The 20474-nt window shown below is 40.5% G+C and overlaps 1 protein-coding gene across 2 annotated transcripts in view; it reads left to right on the top strand.

The window, feature by feature from the left end:
* LOC114476529 (stromal membrane-associated protein 1-like) overlaps nucleotides 1-20474 on the top strand; it is a 177980-nt gene that overhangs the window by 142230 nt on the left and 15276 nt on the right. For both annotated transcript variants that reach the window (XM_028468131.1, XM_028468130.1), the window contains exon 8: nucleotides 15271-15469. In XM_028468131.1, coding sequence (XP_028323932.1) covers nucleotides 15271-15469 — 199 coding nt within the window. The remainder of the gene's footprint in view (nucleotides 1-15270; nucleotides 15470-20474) is intronic.

The raw sequence follows: 20474 nt of genomic DNA, 5'->3' as shown, positions 1-20474 counted from the left end.
GAACGCACCTTTAGAACAGGCTCATATTCCTCAAACACCAGCTTATTTCACCCATCAGGGTGAATAAATCACTCTATTTCGGGTGGTTTCCATGGCTGCTCGAGTAAATCTCTGATTCACTGATGATGGCTTTTTATCGTGTGCGTGCCGATCATTAACCCAAGGTAACCTAGGGTAAAGTGAGAGGAAGGCCTCAGCATAGATCAGCAAATATTACCAATGTGAGTGAACAATGCATGTTCTGTTGGGGTGTTGCTAGAAATGTATTCATCTGTCAAAATAATCATTATTAATGGGCAATTTTATTTGTTGATTGTAATTACAAAATCCACATTTGTGTAAAAGAATAGTCACTGGATTAAAGACCAATTCTGTACAAGCTACAGTTGTTACAGACCAAAACAAAGGCCTGGCATCACTATCCTTCATCCCTTCTACACTCCACTAACTACCCATCCTCTCACACACAGTCGTCAGTATCTTCCAGCCTCATACAGCAGCACATTGTCCGTCCCACACTGAGGCTTCAGCGTGACGGCCACATTCTGTGGCGTCCTTCAAGGAATTTGTCAAGCTTCAACTCTTCTAAAAGGCTGTTACTGTCTAACAATCCCACCAGTGCTGAACCTTGGAACTCTGGGATTTTATTTATCAAACATCTCTGTGTGTTTGAAAGGCACAATAAGAATATGATTTGCACTAATTAACATTAGTGGAGGTTAAAGAACCTTGTGAATGGGTCTCATTGATGATTAGATGCATTCTTCTTTCATTAGTTTCTGTTAAAGTGCAGCAGGTCTGTGGAACAGAACACAAACTCTGTGCTGTGTGTGTTCAGCTACAAGAGTATCAAGACACTTGCTTTAATACACTTAAACCCTGCTACAATACAATGTATATTACATACATAAGCCTAATATTAGCATCATTTAACTGTTCTACTTGTCACATAAAGAAGCTACATTTTTAGCCAAAGTTCAATTTATTAAAACTCAAATTTCCATATCTTCATTTTTCCCCAACATGTTAATTTGTTTTCTGAATAAAGAAAGTCAACCTTACATAAAAGTCATAGGCAGAGATGGGCAATACAGGCAATTTCCTTTAATTATTATACATTAAAAATGTAAAAATAATAAATCAAAATACCAAATTCAAATAGGGCACACAAGTAAAAACTTTAATGTTATGATATGTATTGGCAAATGTTACATATTCAGGGATTAACGGAAAATCTGACAGAATTTTTAAATTCCATATATTATTTCAAACTCATTATATTGTGGATTAAATTGTAAGCGTTCTAATATTTTTTGCTTTGGTAGATTTTACACAATGGTTGTCACCTCTACTTTTCACCTAATCTTAGCACCTTACCTTCGCCATAGTCCTCCCCACCCTCTGGAACTCTCTTCCCCCATAACATCAGTCCCTGACTCACCACAATCTTTAAAAATAAAAAAACAGTTAAAAACATTTTACCTGTTCTTTGGGCTGTCTTAGTGGTTAAGGACGCTGGCCTTGTAATCAGAGGGTTCCCAGTTCAAGTCTCACCTGGGCCATCACTGTGGGATGTTGAACAAGTCCCTTAACCCCGAACAGCTCCCCAGGCGCCGCAAAATGGCTGCCGACTGCTCCCCAGGGATGGGTTAAATTGCAGAGGACAAATTTCAATATATAACAACATATACTGTATACATGATGAATAAAGGCTTAAAGCCTGGTTTAATTTTAAGTGTCTTTTTTCCCCCTTTGTAAGGTATCTGAGTTTTTGTTTTAAAGCACAATAAAAAAAAACTGAGTTCTCACCAGGAATTTTTTACAGCATAGGGGACGTGGCGCGCGAGTGAGCGCCGCTGGTGCGGTAAATTTTGAAATGTATAACTCTTTGATGGGCAAAATTAGTGAAGTAAAGCTAAAGTTGTTTTTTTGTTAGTGATTTACATTTAGGGATGTGCCATCTAAGGGACCTGACGATCCAATTCGATTTCTATTCAGGATACTACGATTCCATTAATCAACAATTATTATGATATTAACACACATCACATTTTTTTATGCATCTGTTTTTCTTTTTCTCACTTTGTGGCTATTTCATACTTTTAAACAAGTGTCGGTAACCATTCATTAAAGTAACCAAACAAATGTATTACTATTATCTTTATTTATATCAAATCACCAAATCCAACAGTAATCATATTACAAAATAAATAAATAAATATTTAGAATATTAGCTTGTTGAGCTAATTCAATCTGATCTAACACAAAAGCTTTTTTGGTAAAACTAAAGACTTCCAAACAAAACTTAAATGAGCAGCATAAATCCCACGAGAAACTAAACATTTTGCTGTGCACAATCAAATTAAAAACATTTAGAACCTACATTAACAGTTCTCATAACACTTGTGGAATTTGGGTTTTTAAATAAAAGTTGAATGGATAAAAGAACACAATGAATTATTAATGCCAGAAACTGTAATTGCTGAGACAAATGTGGAGCTGCTCATCATTGTTGCTGTCTCCACTTTAAAATTATTATGTAAGAAACGGAGCTGTGCAGTTACACAGCGGTCCGTGTTTCTAGACGGGTCGGGTGGCCGACATCACCACCGATCCCTTGCACCAAATGTTTCCAGGTGTCTCCAATTGAAGTGATCACATTACTGGCTGATTGATCATCATTAAACCATTTTGTTCATTTCAGATCAATGAATGATGCCGTGGACAATGAAAGAAAATGTTGTAGGTTTGAAAAAACAAACAAATAAAAAAACAACTTAATGACAGTGTCAGTTTCAATGGAGTCTTTCTGAGAGTCCTTTTTGCGACATCATTAAATTGTACCTGAGTCATGACTTCAATTGACTGAGGCGTCGCAAAGCCAACCTACAATAAAGGGATTTTAACTGCTAATCCTTAAAGTAGTTCCTAAGGTAGAGATGAACCTGTATCATCTGATCACCTGTACATGGTTATGTATTAGCTTCTATTTTAAAACTATGTTGCTAAACAAGGCGTTGGTCTCACTGTAAGGAATGTCTCCTGCAATCCCCTTATATCTGTTACAGTTTTTCCATGCCAATAGTTTTCAGTCTTGTTTGTGTCCAATTGCCTTGAGAGCCTTACAAAGATGTTTTCTAGCAATCTACGTTTAATGAATGCTAGAATAATATGGGATTCACTTCAAATGACCGCATATACACATCACCACCGATCCCTTGCACCAACTGTCATGGTCCGGTTGCCGTGTCAGGGCGCATTGAGGACAGTCCGTGCCGGGGATGGGGGGGCTACGTCCCCACCGTGAGCGGCAAGTTGGGAGCGGGGCGGTGCCTTTGTCGCCGAGCCGTTCCAAGCCTCGGTATGTTTGAGCCTCCACGCACAGCGGAGTCTGGACTATCCGCACTCCTCTGAACTTAAATACATGGACGATTATTACAGTTACCTAAGCAAAGGATTCATTACACACAGGCAGCATCGGGGGCAGCTAAAGGGCTGCACGTGTCCTCAGGTAAAGACGGGCGCGTCCGAGCCAATTGTCTGTATTAAATAGAGTGCAACTGATGAATGTGTTTGTGTGTTTATGCAGATTAAAAACAGAGTTTAAACAACCCGTGCACGCCTGGAAGTCCCTGTTGTGTCCAAGTGTGCAACAATTATGACGGTACCGATTAAAAAAGGAAAAAAAAACAGAAAATCCCCACTACGTTGCTGAAAACTGAACATAGGGGGCGCCATCGCTTCATAGGGGAGCAAAATTACAACGTTGGGGACTCCTACACTTAGAATCGCTGGCGAGCACCTTGATTCTAATTTGTGCTGTTGAACGTAACCACTGTGACACAATCATTAAATTAATTCATCGAATTCTGCAGCTTTCTTTATGTATCCATCTCTAATGTGCATTTCACCAACCACTGCAGAGAAAACAGCTTCTTTCACTTGTTATTTTATGCTTATAGTGTGATCAAATATTACATAGCATATATAATGAAATGTAATGCATTCAGTTTTGTTTCATCTTGAACTGGTAAATTTGTAAATATTGAATATTAAAAATGCTGATATTGTCACAGTTAGGTGGTGGTGTGGACCCAAATGCAGAGATAGATGCATCAGGCAGACCTATTGTTTGTAAAAAAAAAAAAAAAAAAAAACAGTCCATGTTTATTGTCCAAAAGAAACAAAATCCAAAATGGCAGAACAATGAAACCAGGGAACAAGACACACAGCAGCACAAAGGGAGCATAACATTGACCATATACAACGATCCACCAATCTCAGTGACCAGACACTCATTGGGAATGGGCCACACCTGGGTGCAAAACATGATGCAGCTAATCAGTCACAACTCAAACACACTGACATCACTGGGAGGTGGAGACACCAGCAGGAATACCTGAAACACAGAGACAGAGTTAACACAGGAGATCATACTAGAAAACAGAATAAACAAAGACTAAATAACTAAAAGAGAACCACAAGTGCTAAACACAAACTAAACAGAACCTGACAGATAGACAATCCTTTGGCCTACTCGTGCTGCCCCATCTACCGCCACATGTTCTCGTCTCAATCAATGTTTCCAGGTGTCTCCAATTGAAGTGATCACATTACTGGCTGATTGATCATCATTAAACCATGTTGTTCATTTCAGATCAATGAATGATGCCGTGGACAATGAAAGAAAATGTTGTAGGTTTGAAAAAAACAACTTAATGACAGTGTCAGTTTCAATGGAGTCTTTCTGAGAGTCCTTTTTGCGACATCATTAAATTGTACCTGAGTCATGACTTCAATTGACTGAGGCGTCGCAAAGCCAACCTACAATAAAGGGATTTTAACTGCTAATCCTTAAAGTAGTTCCTAAGGTAGAGATGAACCTGTATCATCTGATCACCTGTACATGGTTATGTATTAGCTTCTATTTTAAAACTATGTTGCTAAACAAGGCGTTGGTCTCACTGTAAGGAATGTCTCCTGCAATCCCCTTATATCTGTTACAGTTTTTCCATGCCAATAGTTTTCAGTCTTGTTTGTGTCCAATTGCCTTGAGAGCCTTACAAAGATGTTTTCTAGCAATCTACGTTTAATGAATGCTAGAATAATATGGGATTCACTTCAAATGACCGCATATACACATCACCACCGATCCCTTGCACCAACTGTCATGGTCCGGTTGCCGTGTCAGGGCGCATTGAGGACAGTCCGTGCCGGGGATGGGGGGGCTACGTCCCCACCGTGAGCGGCAAGTTGAGAGCGGGGCGGTGCCTTTGTCGCCGAGCCGTTCCAAGCCTCGGTATGTTTGAGCCTCCACGCACAGCGGAGTCTGGACTATCCGCACTCCTCTGAACTTAAATACATGGACGATTATTACAGTTACCTAAGCAGAGGATTCATTACACACAGGCAGCATCGGGGGCAGCTAAAGGGCTGCACGTGTCCTCAGGTAAAGACGGGCGCGTCCGAGCCAATTGTCTGTATTAAATAGAGTGCAACTGATGAATGTGTTTGTGTGTTTATGCAGATTAAAAACAGAGTTTAAACAACCCGTGCACGCCTGGAAGTCCCTGTTGTGTCCAAGTGTGCAACAATTATGACGGTACCGATTAAAAAAGGAAAAAAAAACAGAAAATCCCCACTACGTTGCTGAAAACTGAACATAGGGGGCGCCATCGCTTCATAGGGGAGAAAAATTACAACGTTTGGGACTCCTACACTTAGAATCGCTGGCGAGCACCTTGATTCTAATTTGTGCTGTTGAACGTAACCACTGTGACACAATCATTAAATTAATTCATCGGATTCTGCAGCTTTCTTTATATATCCATCTCTAATGTGCATTTCACCAACCACTGCAGAGAAAACAGCTTCTTTCACTTGTTATTTTATGCTTATAGTGTGATCAAATATTACATAGCATATATAATGAAATGTAATGCATTCAGTTTTGTTTCATCTTGAACTGGTACATTTGTAAATATTGAATATTAAAAATGCTGATATTGTCACAGTTAGGTGGTGGTGTGGACCCAAATGCAGAGATAGATGCATCAGGCAGGCCTATTGTTTGTAAAAAAAAAAAAAAAAAACAGTCCATGTTTATTGTCCAAAAGAAACAAAATCCAAAATGGCAGAACAATGAAACCAGGGAACAAGACACACAGCAGCACAAAGGGAGCATAACATTGACCATATACAACGATCCACCAATCTCAGTGACCAGACACTCATTGGGAATGGGCCACACCTGGGTGCAAAACATGATGCAGCTAATCAGTCACAACTCAAACACACTGACATCACTGGGAGGTGGAGACACCAGCAGGAATACCTGAAACACAGAGACAGAGTTAACACAGGAGATCATACTAGAAAACAGAATAAACAAAGACTAAATAACTAAAAGAGAACCACAAGTGCTAAACACAAACTAAACAGAACCTGACAGATAGACAATCCTTTGGCCTACTCGTGCTGCCCCATCTACCGCCACATGTTCTCGTCTCAATCAATGTTTCCAGGTGTCTCCAATTGAAGTGATCACATTACTGGCTGATTGATCATCATTAAACCATGTTGTTCATTTCAGATCAATGAATGATGCCGTGGACAATGAAAGAAAATGTTGTAGGTTTGAAAAAAACAACTTAATGACAGTGTCAGTTTCAATGGAGTCTTTCTGAGAGTCCTTTTTGCGACATCATTAAATTGTACCTGAGTCATGACTTCAATTGACTGAGGCGTCGCAAAGCCAACCTACAATAAAGGGATTTTAACTGCTAATCCTTAAAGTAGTTCCTAAGGTAGAGATGAACCTGTATCATCTGATCACCTGTACATGGTTATGTATTAGCTTCTATTTTAAAAACTATGTTGCTAAACAAGGCGTTGGTCTCACTGTAAGGAATGTCTCCTGCAATCCCCTTATATCTGTTACAGTTTTTCCATGCCAATAGTTTTCAGTCTTGTTTGTGTCCAATTGCCTTGAGAGCCTTACAAAGATGTTTTCTAGCAATCTACGTTTAATGAATGCTAGAATAATATGGGATTCACTTCAAATGACCGCATATACACATCACCACCGATCCCTTGCACCAACTGTCATGGTCCGGTTGCCGTGTCAGGGCGCATTGAGGACAGTCCGTGCCGGGGATGGGGGGGCTACGTCCCCACCGTGAGCGGCAAGTTGAGAGCGGGGCGGTGCCTTTGTCGCCGAGCCGTTCCAAGCCTCGGTATGTTTGAGCCTCCACGCACAGCGGAGTCTGGACTATCCGCACTCCTCTGAACTTAAATACATGGACGATTATTACAGTTACCTAAGCAGAGGATTCATTACACACAGGCAGCATCGGGGGCAGCTAAAGGGCTGCACGTGTCCTCAGGTAAAGACGGGCGCGTCCGAGCCAATTGTCTGTATTAAATAGAGTGCAACTGATGAATGTGTTTGTGTGTTTATGCAGATTAAAAACAGAGTTTAAACAACCCGTGCACGCCTGGAAGTCCCTGTTGTGTCCAAGTGTGCAACAATTATGACGGTACCGATTAAAAAGGAAAAAAAAACAGAAAATCCCCACTACGTTGCTGAAAACTGAACATAGGGGGCGCCATCGCTTCATAGGGGAGCAAAATTACAACGTTTGGGACTCCTACACTTAGAATCGCTGGCGAGCACCTTGATTCTAATTTGTGCTGTTGAACGTAACCACTGTGACACAATCATTAAATTAATTCATCGGATTCTGCAGCTTTCTTTATGTATCCATCTCTAATGTGCATTTCACCAACCACTGCAGAGAAAACAGCTTCTTTCACTTGTTATTTTATGCTTATAGTGTGATCAAATATTACATAGCATATATAATGAAATGTAATGCATTCAGTTTTGTTTCATCTTGAACTGGTACATTTGTAAATATTGAATATTAAAAATGCTGATATTGTCACAGTTAGGTGGTGGTGTGGACCCAAATGCAGAGATAGATGCATCAGGCAGGCCTATTGTTTGTAAAAAAAAAAAAAAAAAACAGTCCATGTTTATTGTCCAAAAGAAACAAAATCCAAAATGGCAGAACAATGAAACCAGGGAACAAGACACACAGCAGCACAAAGGGAGCATAACATTGACCATATACAACGATCCACCAATCTCAGTGACCAGACACTCATTGGGAATGGGCCACACCTGGGTGCAAAACATGATGCAGCTAATCAGTCACAACTCAAACACACTGACATCACTGGGAGGTGGAGACACCAGCAGGAATACCTGAAACACAGAGACAGAGTTAACACAGGAGATCATACTAGAAACAGAATAAACAAAGACTAAATAACTAAAAGAGAACCACAAGTGCTAAACACAAACTAAACAGAACCTGACAGATAGACAATCCTTTGGCCTACTCGTGCTGCCCCATCTACCGCCACATGTTCTCGTCTCAATCAATGTTTCCAGGTGTCTCCAATTGAAGTGATCACATTACTGGCTGATTGATCATCATTAAACCATTTTGTTCATTTCAGATCAATGAATGATGCCGTGGACAATGAAAGAAAATGTTGTAGGTTTGAAAAAACAAACAAATAAAAAAACAACTTAATGACAGTGTCAGTTTCAATGGAGTCTTTCTGAGAGTCCTTTTTGCGACATCATTAAATTGTACCTGAGTCATGACTTCAATTGACTGAGGCGTCGCAAAGCCAACCTACAATAAAGGGATTTTAACTGCTAATCCTTAAAGTAGTTCCTAAGGTAGAGATGAACCTGTATCATCTGATCACCTGTACATGGTTATGTATTAGCTTCTATTTTAAAACTATGTTGCTAAACAAGGCGTTGGTCTCACTGTAAGGAATGTCTCCTGCAATCCCCTTATATCTGTTACAGTTTTTCCATGCCAATAGTTTTCAGTCTTGTTTGTGTCCAATTGCCTTGAGAGCCTTACAAAGATGTTTTCTAGCAATCTACGTTTAATGAATGCTAGAATAATATGGGATTCACTTCAAATGACCGCATATACACATCACCACCGATCCCTTGCACCAACTGTCATGGTCCGGTTGCCGTGTCAGGGCGCATTGAGGACAGTCCGTGCCGGGGATGGGGGGGCTACGTCTCCACCGTGAGCGGCAAGTTGGGAGCGGGGCGGTGCCTTTGTCGCCGAGCCGTTCCAAGCCTCGGTATGTTTGAGCCTCCACGCACAGCGGAGTCTGGACTATCCGCACTCCTCTGAACTTAAATACATGGACGATTATTACAGTTACCTAAGCAGAGGATTCATTACACACAGGCAGCATCGGGGGCAGCTAAAGGGCTGCACGTGTCCTCAGGTAAAGACGGGCGCGTCCGAGCCAATTGTCTGTATTAAATAGAGTGCAACTGATGAATGTGTTTGTGTGTTTATGCAGATTAAAAACAGAGTTTAAACAACCCGTGCACGCCTGGAAGTCCCTGTTGTGTCCAAGTGTGCAACAATTATGACGGTACCGATTAAAAAAGGAAAAAAAAACAGAAAATCCCCACTACGTTGCTGAAAACTGAACATAGGGGGCGCCATCGCTTCATAGGGGAGCAAAATTACAACGTTGGGGACTCCTACACTTAGAATCGCTGGCGAGCACCTTGATTCTAATTTGTGCTGTTGAACGTAACCACTGTGACACAATCATTAAATTAATTCATCGGATTCTGCAGCTTTCTTTATGTATCCATCTCTAATGTGCATTTCACCAACCACTGCAGAGAAAACAGCTTCTTTCACTTGTTATTTTATGCTTATAGTGTGATCAAATATTACATAGCATATATAATGAAATGTAATGCATTCAGTTTTGTTTCATCTTGAACTGGTACATTTGTAAATATTGAATATTAAAAATGCTGATATTGTCACAGTTAGGTGGTGGTGTGGACCCAAATGCAGAGATAGATGCATCAGGCAGGCCTATTGTTTGTAAAAAAAAAAAAAAAACAGTCCATGTTTATTGTCCAAAAGAAACAAAATCCAAAATGGCAGAACAATGAAACCAGGGAACAAGACACACAGCAGCACAAAGGGAGCATAACATTGACCATATACAACGATCCACCAATCTCAGTGACCAGACACTCATTGGGAATGGGCCACACCTGGGTGCAAAACATGATGCAGCTAATCAGTCACAACTCAAACACACTGACATCACTGGGAGGTGGAGACACCAGCAGGAATACCTGAAACACAGAGACAGAGTTAACACAGGAGATCATACTAGAAAACAGAATAAACAAAGACTAAATAACTAAAAGAGAACCACAAGTGCTAAACACAAACTAAACAGAACCTGACAGATAGACAATCCTTTGGCCTACTCGTGCTGCCCCATCTACCGCCACATGTTCTCGTCTCAATCAATGTTTCCAGGTGTCTCCAATTGAAGTGATCACATTACTGGCTGATTGATCATCATTAAACCATTTTGTTCATTTCAGATCAATGAATGATGCCGTGGACAATGAAAGAAAATGTTGTAGGTTTGAAAAAAAAAATAATAATAAAAAAAACAACTTAATGACAGTGTCAGTTTCAATGGAGTCTTTCTGAGAGTCCTTTTTGCGACATCATTAAATTGTACCTGAGTCATGACTTCAATTGACTGAGGCGTCGCAAAGCCAACCTACAATAAAGGGATTTTAACTGCTAATCCTTAAAGTAGTTCCTAAGGTAGAGATGAACCTGTATCATCTGATCACCTGTACATGGTTATGTATTAGCTTCTATTTTAAAACTATGTTGCTAAACAAGGCGTTGGTCTCACTGTAAGGAATGTTTTTTCTAAGTCTTTACATGTCATGTAGACGGTGCTACATAGTGAAGGTCACCTGATCACTATAGCTGCCACTACATCTAACTACTGACATTAGGTAAGTTTAGTGAAAGTTAGGCAGGGACATGTGACATTATGAGGGATGAAAGACCTCACCAATCACCCCATAAACACTTGTATTACCCTTAGAGGGACTACTAGTTACTTAGTTCTGCTGTAATTGTCATTAAAATGTCTAATAAATGTTTAAAAAGTCTCAAATTTTATGACATAAGTATGATTTTATTATTGTAATTAGTCTCACATTTCAAAATAAATGGTAACATCCTTTTTTAATGTATAAACAAATGGGAAAATGTAACAACAAATAATTTTCTTATTAGTTTTTATTTTTTGTATTTTTGTTGTTTTATAGATTTCTGGCTATTGTTGTATTCATCTTGTGTTTTTGGAGTGGATTTGATTATTTTAGTTGTGTTATATTGTGTAGTCTTGTGTGTTTACTTTGGGGGAATGCTTTATACTCCAGCTTTTGGTGGCCTTACCAGTAAAAGTCTACATGAAGAATGAAAGTGTTGGTGAGAAAGAAACAAAAGAATTATTTATTACATGAGCAGAAAGGGTTTTCCATATCTGTACATAAAAAAGTCTTGACACTTTGATATAGAGGCTCTAATGTCTCACAAGTTGAAAAAGGGGGCAAAGAAATTATAAAGACAGGGTGATGAAATAATGCTGATTCTCTTTGTACTACCTGGTATTTCTCTTTCTTCTTTCTTGTTTAATTAGCTTATTTTTGTGGCAACGTGAGGACGTCATTTTGGAAGTTAGCACAAATCCTATAACACACACGCACACACACACACACACACAATTACATGATGATGTTTTAAAACCACAGATGGCCTATCAGTGGGGAGTATCGGTGCATCTCAAACGGTGATGAAAACTCAGGGTTAGTTGTGTGTGTGTGTGTGTGTGTGTTCTGTGAATAACGTCTGGGAGGAAGAGGCTGTCAGTGTAGTAATTTGAAGCTCTGGCCAAAGCCATCAGCACCCGCTCTGGCTGAGAACAATGGCGCCTTGTTCAGGAGGTTTTCTCTAGGACAATGTGCTGCTAGGAGCCCTGCAGCACATCCCACACCATGCTAATAGTTTCTATCTGTGTTTGTCAGCTTGGCTGAGCAGGATGCACATACCATGCTCTCCTTTATTACTTGATTGATTCTTTAAAGGAAGTTGTGATAATGCGTTACAAAGGTCACCTCCCACCGTAGCTTAAGCTTTCTAACTTCATGTTGGCTTTGTTTTATTTGATATGAGGATGTATCGATAAGTACGGTGACCTTAAGTCCGGTTCTACACAGATATGTCCATGTTTCACGTCTGGGCGTTCAGGCGGATTTCACAAATTCATAGAAAAGTCTGATTTTCCGACAGTACCTGAACACGTCACAAACAACACGCTACTTTAAGTGACTCTTACTCCGCCAATAATTGCTCAATCTAAAAAGTTTCCAAAAACTAAGATGTTATTCTTTACAGCCAATGTTCTGTCATCACTGTAATTATCTTCATACTTAAAAGGGCTGCTCGGGCGCAGAGCACGGAGAAAAGAGAGAGCAAGTGTAAGTACACCCCCAGTTTTTTGCTAAACTGCCACTCGGGAAAAATTCAAAATGCCTTGATTGTGGGTATTGCTTCTAGAGTAGTTATGACACGCCCAGTCACAGCAGCCCTGCCCCCACAACCAATAGCAAAATTAAATTGCAATAGCCAGCGTTCAACCCATAGAGGGCAGTCACTCTGACATTTTACAACAAAAAATGCAAAATTCAAATACTTTGACTAAAATGTGAAGAGTGAGACGAGAATCAATAAACTACATTACATCATACCTAATCATATAGTATATGTATTGAGCAGAAAAAAGTGGTTTTAGGGTAGACTTAGACTTTAAAGAGACAAAATAACGATGCATTTTAATGAAAAATTTGAGCTTTAGTTCATGACCGAAAGAACAAGATCGCAGGTACAAGCGGCCGAAACGAGTTTCCTCAGTCAGGTGTCTGGACTCTCCCTTAGAGATAGGGTGAGAAGCCCGGTCCTCATGGAGGGGCTTGGAGTAGAGCCGCTGCTCCTCCGCATTAAGAAGAGCCAGATGAGGTGGCTTGGGCACCTGATTAGGATGCCTCCCTAGGGAGGGGTTCAGGGCATGTCCCTCTGAAAGAAGACCCAGGACACGCTAGATGGACTCTTTTTCTCAGCTGGCCTTTCAACGCCTCGGGATTACCCCAGAAGAGCTGGACAAAGTGGCCGGGAGAGGGAAGCCTGGGCATCCCTGCTCAGGATGGTGCCCACCCGACCCAGCAATGGATAAGTGGCAGAAGAAGGATGGATATTAATAATACATATAAAGGATGGATATGACTATATACAGGTAGTGTAGGTAATATTGTTTTATGGTGGTGGTGATGGGGGTCAGTAGGGGACCAGGGCTGTGTTAATGAGGCTCGTGACACAAGGAAAAATAACAGTTTTTTGTGTCTGGTCCTGAGGGACTGAAACCTCCTGGGGAGGGGAGAGTTTGAAAACGGGCCAGCCACAATCTTTGCACAATATGTAATGCATCTATCTATTAGCATAAAGGCTAATCGGTACATATAGAAGTTAACCGTTGCTACACCAAGCCTGGCTTTCAATAGGATTGTAGAGAAACTTGGACTAAAATGAAAGAGTTACTGTATGTGCAGCACAGCTTTTCTAAGGCATACCTTTGAATTATCTCTAGAGAAGAAGGCCTGTAGATGACAGAAACACTTTCTGCTACTTTTAATACATACCTGCAGGGTTTATCTCCATCTGACAGGTTATAGTAGCCTGATGTGGTTCCACCTCCAGGCCTATCACAGGTTCAGACCCAGCAGAAACAAGTGTGAGTCACATCATTCCACTGGTCACACTTTAGAGGAAGTCTCTAAAAGGCTGTGGAGAATAATTTTCGACTTGGGGAACTAGTGCTGCACCAGAAGGGCTTAGCTTAATGATGAATCACAGGTAGGCTGACAACAGCGGATGAGGTGAGGACAGTTTGCTGCCTGCGCTCTCCTTCCAGTCACTCCCGCTCATGCTAATGTGCTGCAGCCAATAATACACAGCTCCCAAGTGCATCTGAATCCCCCTAACTGTCTTCACTTCAGAGAAAATGAACCGTGTGTGTGTGTGTGCGCGTGTCGGCGTCAGCAGCTATCCTATCCATCTTCTCTCCTCAGCTCTGTGTACTTCTCTATCTCCTCCCGTCCTCTCTCACCTCTCCGTTGCTCGCCCTCTCTAGTCAGAAGGAATCAGTGGAGAGAGACCAGGGAAGCAGCTCTGCCTGCTAAGCAGCACAGGACTACACACTGGCCCAACTGTGTGTGTGTGTGTGTGTGTGGAAGTGATCGTATATTTTGTGTGTATGTGCTCAGCCCACTGAATTCAGTGTGTTCATTCACTAGAGAGGAGGATCCAGGAGCTGCTGTTTATCACTCTGTCCATCCTTATCTTATTCATGAAGTCTCACACACACACACACACACAGAGAGAGAGAGGGAGATGCACATGTGCAGTTACTAAGCAAGTGTTACTTTATTCCACCTTGTTCTCAGCTTCATCCATTAGATATTGTGTGTGTGTGCGTGTGTGTGCAACACTTTTCGTCGCAGCCTAATTAACATCATTTGTCTCGCTTACGCTGACAACACTCTCCTCTACTGTCAACTTTGCATTTATCCTCCGACCGTCCTTTATTTAGATCTCATTCAGACGACAATTGTATTTTCTGTCTGTTTATATCCATGAGTTCTCTCTAAATGATACTGAAAACTGGATGTGGGAATTCATCCGTTACGTGTTATTCCGCCCCACTTATTAGAAAGTTTGGAGGCCTGCTTTTGTGCAACCGTGAGGTGGTCATCATATAAATCCTTCTAGGAAACGGTACAAAATGATCTAAAAATGAATGATGGTATTTTCTCCCTCTTCTGCCTGAAGAAGGTTTGTTCCAATTTGGTGACTTCTTTGTAAAAGTTCATTAAGAAAAAATCAAGGAAATGTAAATTTTCTCTTACAAAATGTGTTATCTGCATTTTAAATCTTCAGTGTGAAAAAGTAAAACATTGTTTAAAGAAATAAAATGTGAAAAATTATCCCAAAATCAAAAGCTTTCAGTTAGTTTTAGTTATTTGGAAAATAATTAACAACGAAGGTGGATGTTGGTCGACAAACGGTCACTGTTGATCTCGACTAGATGTGGAAAACTGGTGGCCCAGGGGCCACATTCAGCCCTCGGTGTAATTTTGTGTGCCCCCCCAATGTAAATGCACAAAATAACACCAAAAACACACAAATGACAGAAAAATTCACTAAAAACTCAGTTTGAGGCAAACGTCCATAATAGTAGCGTTTTTCTTTGTCTTTCTAGCCTTCTTCCAGTGCTGCGTCTGCTGAGGGGGGGCTTTCCCCTTCCTCCTCTGCCTCCACATCTACTACCATCACTACTACTACTACCACTAAGTCTAACACCAATGTGAGGGAGAAGAAGCTTCTATCCAAGGACTCCATATTGTCTCTGTATGCCAGCAGCTCAGTGGGCAGTCAGCAGCCATCTGCTCCAGGACAGGGTAAGACCTGCATGCACACACAACTAATAGCCCCACTTTGTAAACACATTATAAAATACTGTCATTATTATTGTTGAAAATATAACTCTACCATATGTGGTCCATTTAATAGTGATATGTAGGAAACATGGCTGCCTCTGATCAACTTGGAGCACTAAGCGAGTTTGGATCCCCAGGCACCCATCCCTAATGTATCACTGGTACATTATAATCATATAACAACATGCATTTAAATTGACAACCTTTATTATCTTTAAATAATGTACTGTCTATAAGTATAGAAACACTAATTTGGCTCTATGAAAAAAATGATCAACTGTTAAAAGATAAATAGATAAATATTAAATGGAAATAACTTCAAACTGAAATTACAAAAACCAATCTGAGTCACAAATGGAACTAAACATGAACCTGTGCCTTTTTTTTTTAATGCCGTTCAGCATCTGATACAATTTTGTACATTTTTAAAGTTTCACTAGTTAACAATTGAGCCTACCATCGTGAACTAGTAAGCACTGGTCCTGTTACTTGTACACGACAAGTTAACATGAGGAAACATCTTCACTAGGAAACTATAGAGCAAATGAAGCACACTATACAACAAAATGAGTTTTCATTGGTTGTCATGTTTAATTTTTGACTGGGGAGCCAATAGGAAACCTCGGTGCATGCTCCTCCCACCTGATCATTATTTTTTCTTTCTTTAACTAGTGCTGACTTTCCCTACAGTGATAACTTAGGGCGACCGTGGCTCAGGTGGTGGAGGGTCGTCTTCTGATCGCGAGGTTGAGGGTTCGATCCCAGTACCTGACTATGTGTCAAAGTGTCCTTGGGCAAGACACTGAACCCTAAGTTGCTCCCAGTGGTCGACTAGCGCCTTGCATGGCAGTCCTGTCCCATTGGTGTGTGAATGTGAGAGTGATTGGGTCAATGAGCTGATATGTAAAGCGCTTTGAGACTGTTTCAGTGTGGTTATAAGGCGCTATATAAATCAAGTCCATTTACCATTTTACACACTTACCATCACTAGTTCACTAGTGCTGCTGACATCCTTGATATAAAGGATACATCTGCTAATAATTACGCACTGGGCTTTCCATACACTCAGTATATAGACAACGTCATGTCCTGCAGCCCTGCAAGCACTCTTCTCTGATTGGTCGAATGTCGACTGCATGCTTGGTCACATTACAGATCTCTATCTGTCCTTCCACACCTCAGGATAGCACATAAGTGTGCAGAGTGTTTTGATTATATGCGCGAAAGCGTCGCCTCATGCTAAATGTGGCCCTCATTGGAAGATGAGGCGCTATGCACAGCATGTGTAGGGAGGGGCGGCACTGGAAGGAAATTCTGTCACACTTTGAACACATCAGAAAAAAGCAAAGATTTGAGGGGTTTTGTCACAGCTGCTTCACTAGAATGAAAGGGTACCTGTTGTGAAAATGTATATAACAAAAAATGTGTTTAATGTATTACAAATAAACAAAATATGTGCAAAACACATTAAAATTACTTTTTAGAATGATTTTATACCTTCGGGCGTCAGCATTGGCGGGTCTTTTTGGACAGGATATGATATATGTGTGTTGATTCCTGTTAGCTGTTGCTAAGCAACGGCGGAGTAAAGCCAATGGTTGCTATAACAACATAAAAACCCGACAAAAACATTTATTTTGCATCTCTGAGCCAAATAACGTCACTTAGCCAGAATTATCCAGACATTGGCTCCATATTATCGGTACAGGGTACACACTTTTCCATTCAGATGGAATTCAGTGACCGCTTCAAGCTGAACTGCTATGAGAGGGATCTGGGGGCTAAGCTAATGGGCTAAGCTAATGGGCACAAAGCCAAAGTTGCATCTGAAATCAGATGCGGTTACGACAGAATTTCCTCACAGAAAGTCTCAATGCAGCTTGTAAACGGCCTTGTTCATGGCACTACTATGTTTACATGGGCGGCTGTCATGACACTAATCGCACCCCCACCAGATTGTTCCCTCTGACTTCCTTGTGGCTAAATGTTGAGATGTTAACTTTTATTTACGGCGCTGATCCTTGACGCATCATCCTGTCCATGAACAGATATCCTTTCATGCAGCTTTCATCACAGTTGCACATCATATTTTTGCACTTCCAACACCAACAACACAGCCTTGTTTCTGCTGGTAACAACAATTCTGATGCTGAGTGGGTGCAGGGAGGCACACAAGAAGCCGGTAGTTGGTGAGAAAGGTGATATTTAATCCTCTCCTAATATACAACCTGGATGCTGCTCTTTCATCGATACACACGGCTGCTTCACGCTGAGAGCGAACAGAAAAACTACATTTCCCACAGTGTAAACAGACCCATACCTGTCAAGTATCCCGTTTTGGCCGGGAAACTCCCGGATTTGACCTCCATCTTCCTGTATTAGTACTTTCCCGTAATTATCCCGTATTTTACTGTAGTATTAATTAAAAGATGCCTTACTAAACTGAACGACCTCGCGAGAACTGCCATCTGAAATGGCCTGGCTTGGTGGCAGTTCTCGCGAGATTAGTGCTGACAGCGGCACCAAACCCGGAAACAATTCAGATCAGAGATGAATGAATGAAGACGTTCCGGCGAAAAAAACAAAGAACTGGTTTAAATACATTGTGAAATGTGACAGAGAGTTTATCTTCCTAAAGAGCAGCAGGATGGGACACAGTTCCACGTTCTGTTAGATTAATAACAGAGATTTTACCGTCTACCACAGCGGAAGGAACCACGTAAGTCACCATGAAAAATCATCCAATCACAAGCTCCACAAATATACACTGTTTATAAAGTGTTAAAGAATGTAAAGTTTGTAACAAATGTGTCTAATAAGTCATTAGTGAATATCAGAGAACCACATGAGAAATTATAAGAAAATATGTAATAAAATAAAATCTTAATGTCTAACTTAAAGACAAGCAACATGAAATTAACAGTAAATATGCAACGTGTTGACTTGTATATAAATTGTAAGTATAATAAATAAACACGTGCTTCATATACACATTTATGTTTTTATTTAGGCTGTTTTATAATTTAGGGCTGGGCGATATATCGAGATTCAAGATGTATCGAGTTTACTATTTTGGCGATACAGAAAACTATAATAATTCATATATATATATATATATATTATAGCTTATTATGTATTAAAATACTAGTTTTAGGAGTCGCTGCTTTTACTTCTCAGAACAACATTTAAAGCTCAGTTAGATGATTAATGATTGTCACACATTGATCAGCTGTTTGTTAATAAATGTCCCTGTGTAGCATTTAGCATCAGCAAATTTAACCCAGAATTGTTTTTCTGGTCAGACTTTATTTGATAAAATTATCTAGATTTATATCATATATCAGCAATTTGATTTTTGTTTTGGTTCATATCACCAGCCCTAGTAGGAATGTTCACAGCATTTCAACGTTAATAAAGATCGACCTACCAGATTATAATCACATCATTGTATTTAGTAAGTGGTTGATAAGTGGGTATTTTAGATTTTTTGTACACCTATATTAAAATATAAGGGATACTGGAGCTTGGTTGGGCGGGTGGGACGACTCGTAGTGGGCGCCAGAAAATGTCCCTTATTTTCAAATCCAAAACTTGACAGGTATGAACTGACCTGTTACGCCTCTACCTCCCACAATGCACCATTTATTGAAAAAACGACAGGCAATGCTGAATCAACGAAAGTGTGCAATATCCTGTCGAAAATGGCAACTCTCCATAGTTTATGCCCAAAGGTATAACATTGTTCTAAAAAGTCCTTTTATAGTCTTTTTTTAAATAAAAGGTTCACATATTTTGTTTATTGGTAGAACAGCCAGGTTTTAGAGCTCAACACAGCACAGAGACTGCTTTAGTTAAAGTAACTAATGATCTACTCTGGGCTTCAGATGAAGGACGACTCTCAGTGCTGGTTTTATTAGATCTTAGTGCAGCTTTTGACACTATAGATCACTATATTCTACTAGAGAGATTAGAGAAATTACTTGGAATCACAGGGACTGCCCTAAACTGGTTTAAGTCCTACCTATCTGATAGGTACCAGTTTGTACACGTGAATAATAGGTCTTCTGTGTACACTAAAGTAAGCTACGGGGTTCCTCAGGGCTCTGTGCTAGGTCCAATCCTCTTCTGCATCTATATGCTCCCCCTTGGTAATGTTATGAGAAAATACTCTGTTAACTTTCACTGCTATGCTGATGATACCCAACTGTATGTATCAATGAAGCCAGGTGAGACAAATCAGCTATCTAAACTTGAGGTCTGTCTAAAGGACATTAGGGCCTGGATGGACCAAAATTTTCTTCTTCTCAACTCAGACAAGACTGAGGTCATTGTACTGGGCCCACGACACCTTAGAGAAACCTATGCTAGCCTAACTGCCCTAGATGGCATTACTCTGGCACGAAGCACAACTGTTAGAAACCTTGGGGTTCTATTTGATCAGGATTTATCCTTCAACTCTCACATAAAACAAACTTCAAGAACTGCCTTCTTTCATCTCCGTAACATTGCTAAAATCAGATCTATCCTGTCTCAGAGCGACGCCGAAAAACTAGTCCATGCTTTTGTTACCTCTAGACTGGATTATTGTAATTCTCTTTTAGGAGGCTGCCCGAGCAAGTCGCTTAAGACACTTCAGCTGGTTCAAAATGCTGCAGCACGTGTACTGACTAAAACTAGGAGTGGAGATCACATTACTCCTGTATTAGCCTCTCTGCATTGGCTTCCCATAAAATATAGAATAGAATTCAAGATTCTTCTTCTCACTTATAAAGCCCTAAATGGACAGGCACCAGTCTATCTCAAGGAGCTTGTAGTGCCATACAATCCCCCCAGAACACTACGCTCTCAAAATGCTGGACTACTCATAGTTCCATTCATCTCTAAAAGTAGTATAGGAGGAAGAGCTTTCAGTTATCAGGCCCCACTTCTCTGGAACCATCTACCAACCACGGTTCGGGGGGCAGAC

The sequence above is a fragment of the Gouania willdenowi genome, chromosome 15 (assembly GCF_900634775.1).
Source record: "Gouania willdenowi chromosome 15, fGouWil2.1, whole genome shotgun sequence".
Lineage (NCBI taxonomy): Eukaryota > Metazoa > Chordata > Actinopteri > Blenniiformes > Gobiesocidae > Gouania > Gouania willdenowi.
This window is presented reverse-complemented; position numbering and strand designations above follow the sequence as displayed.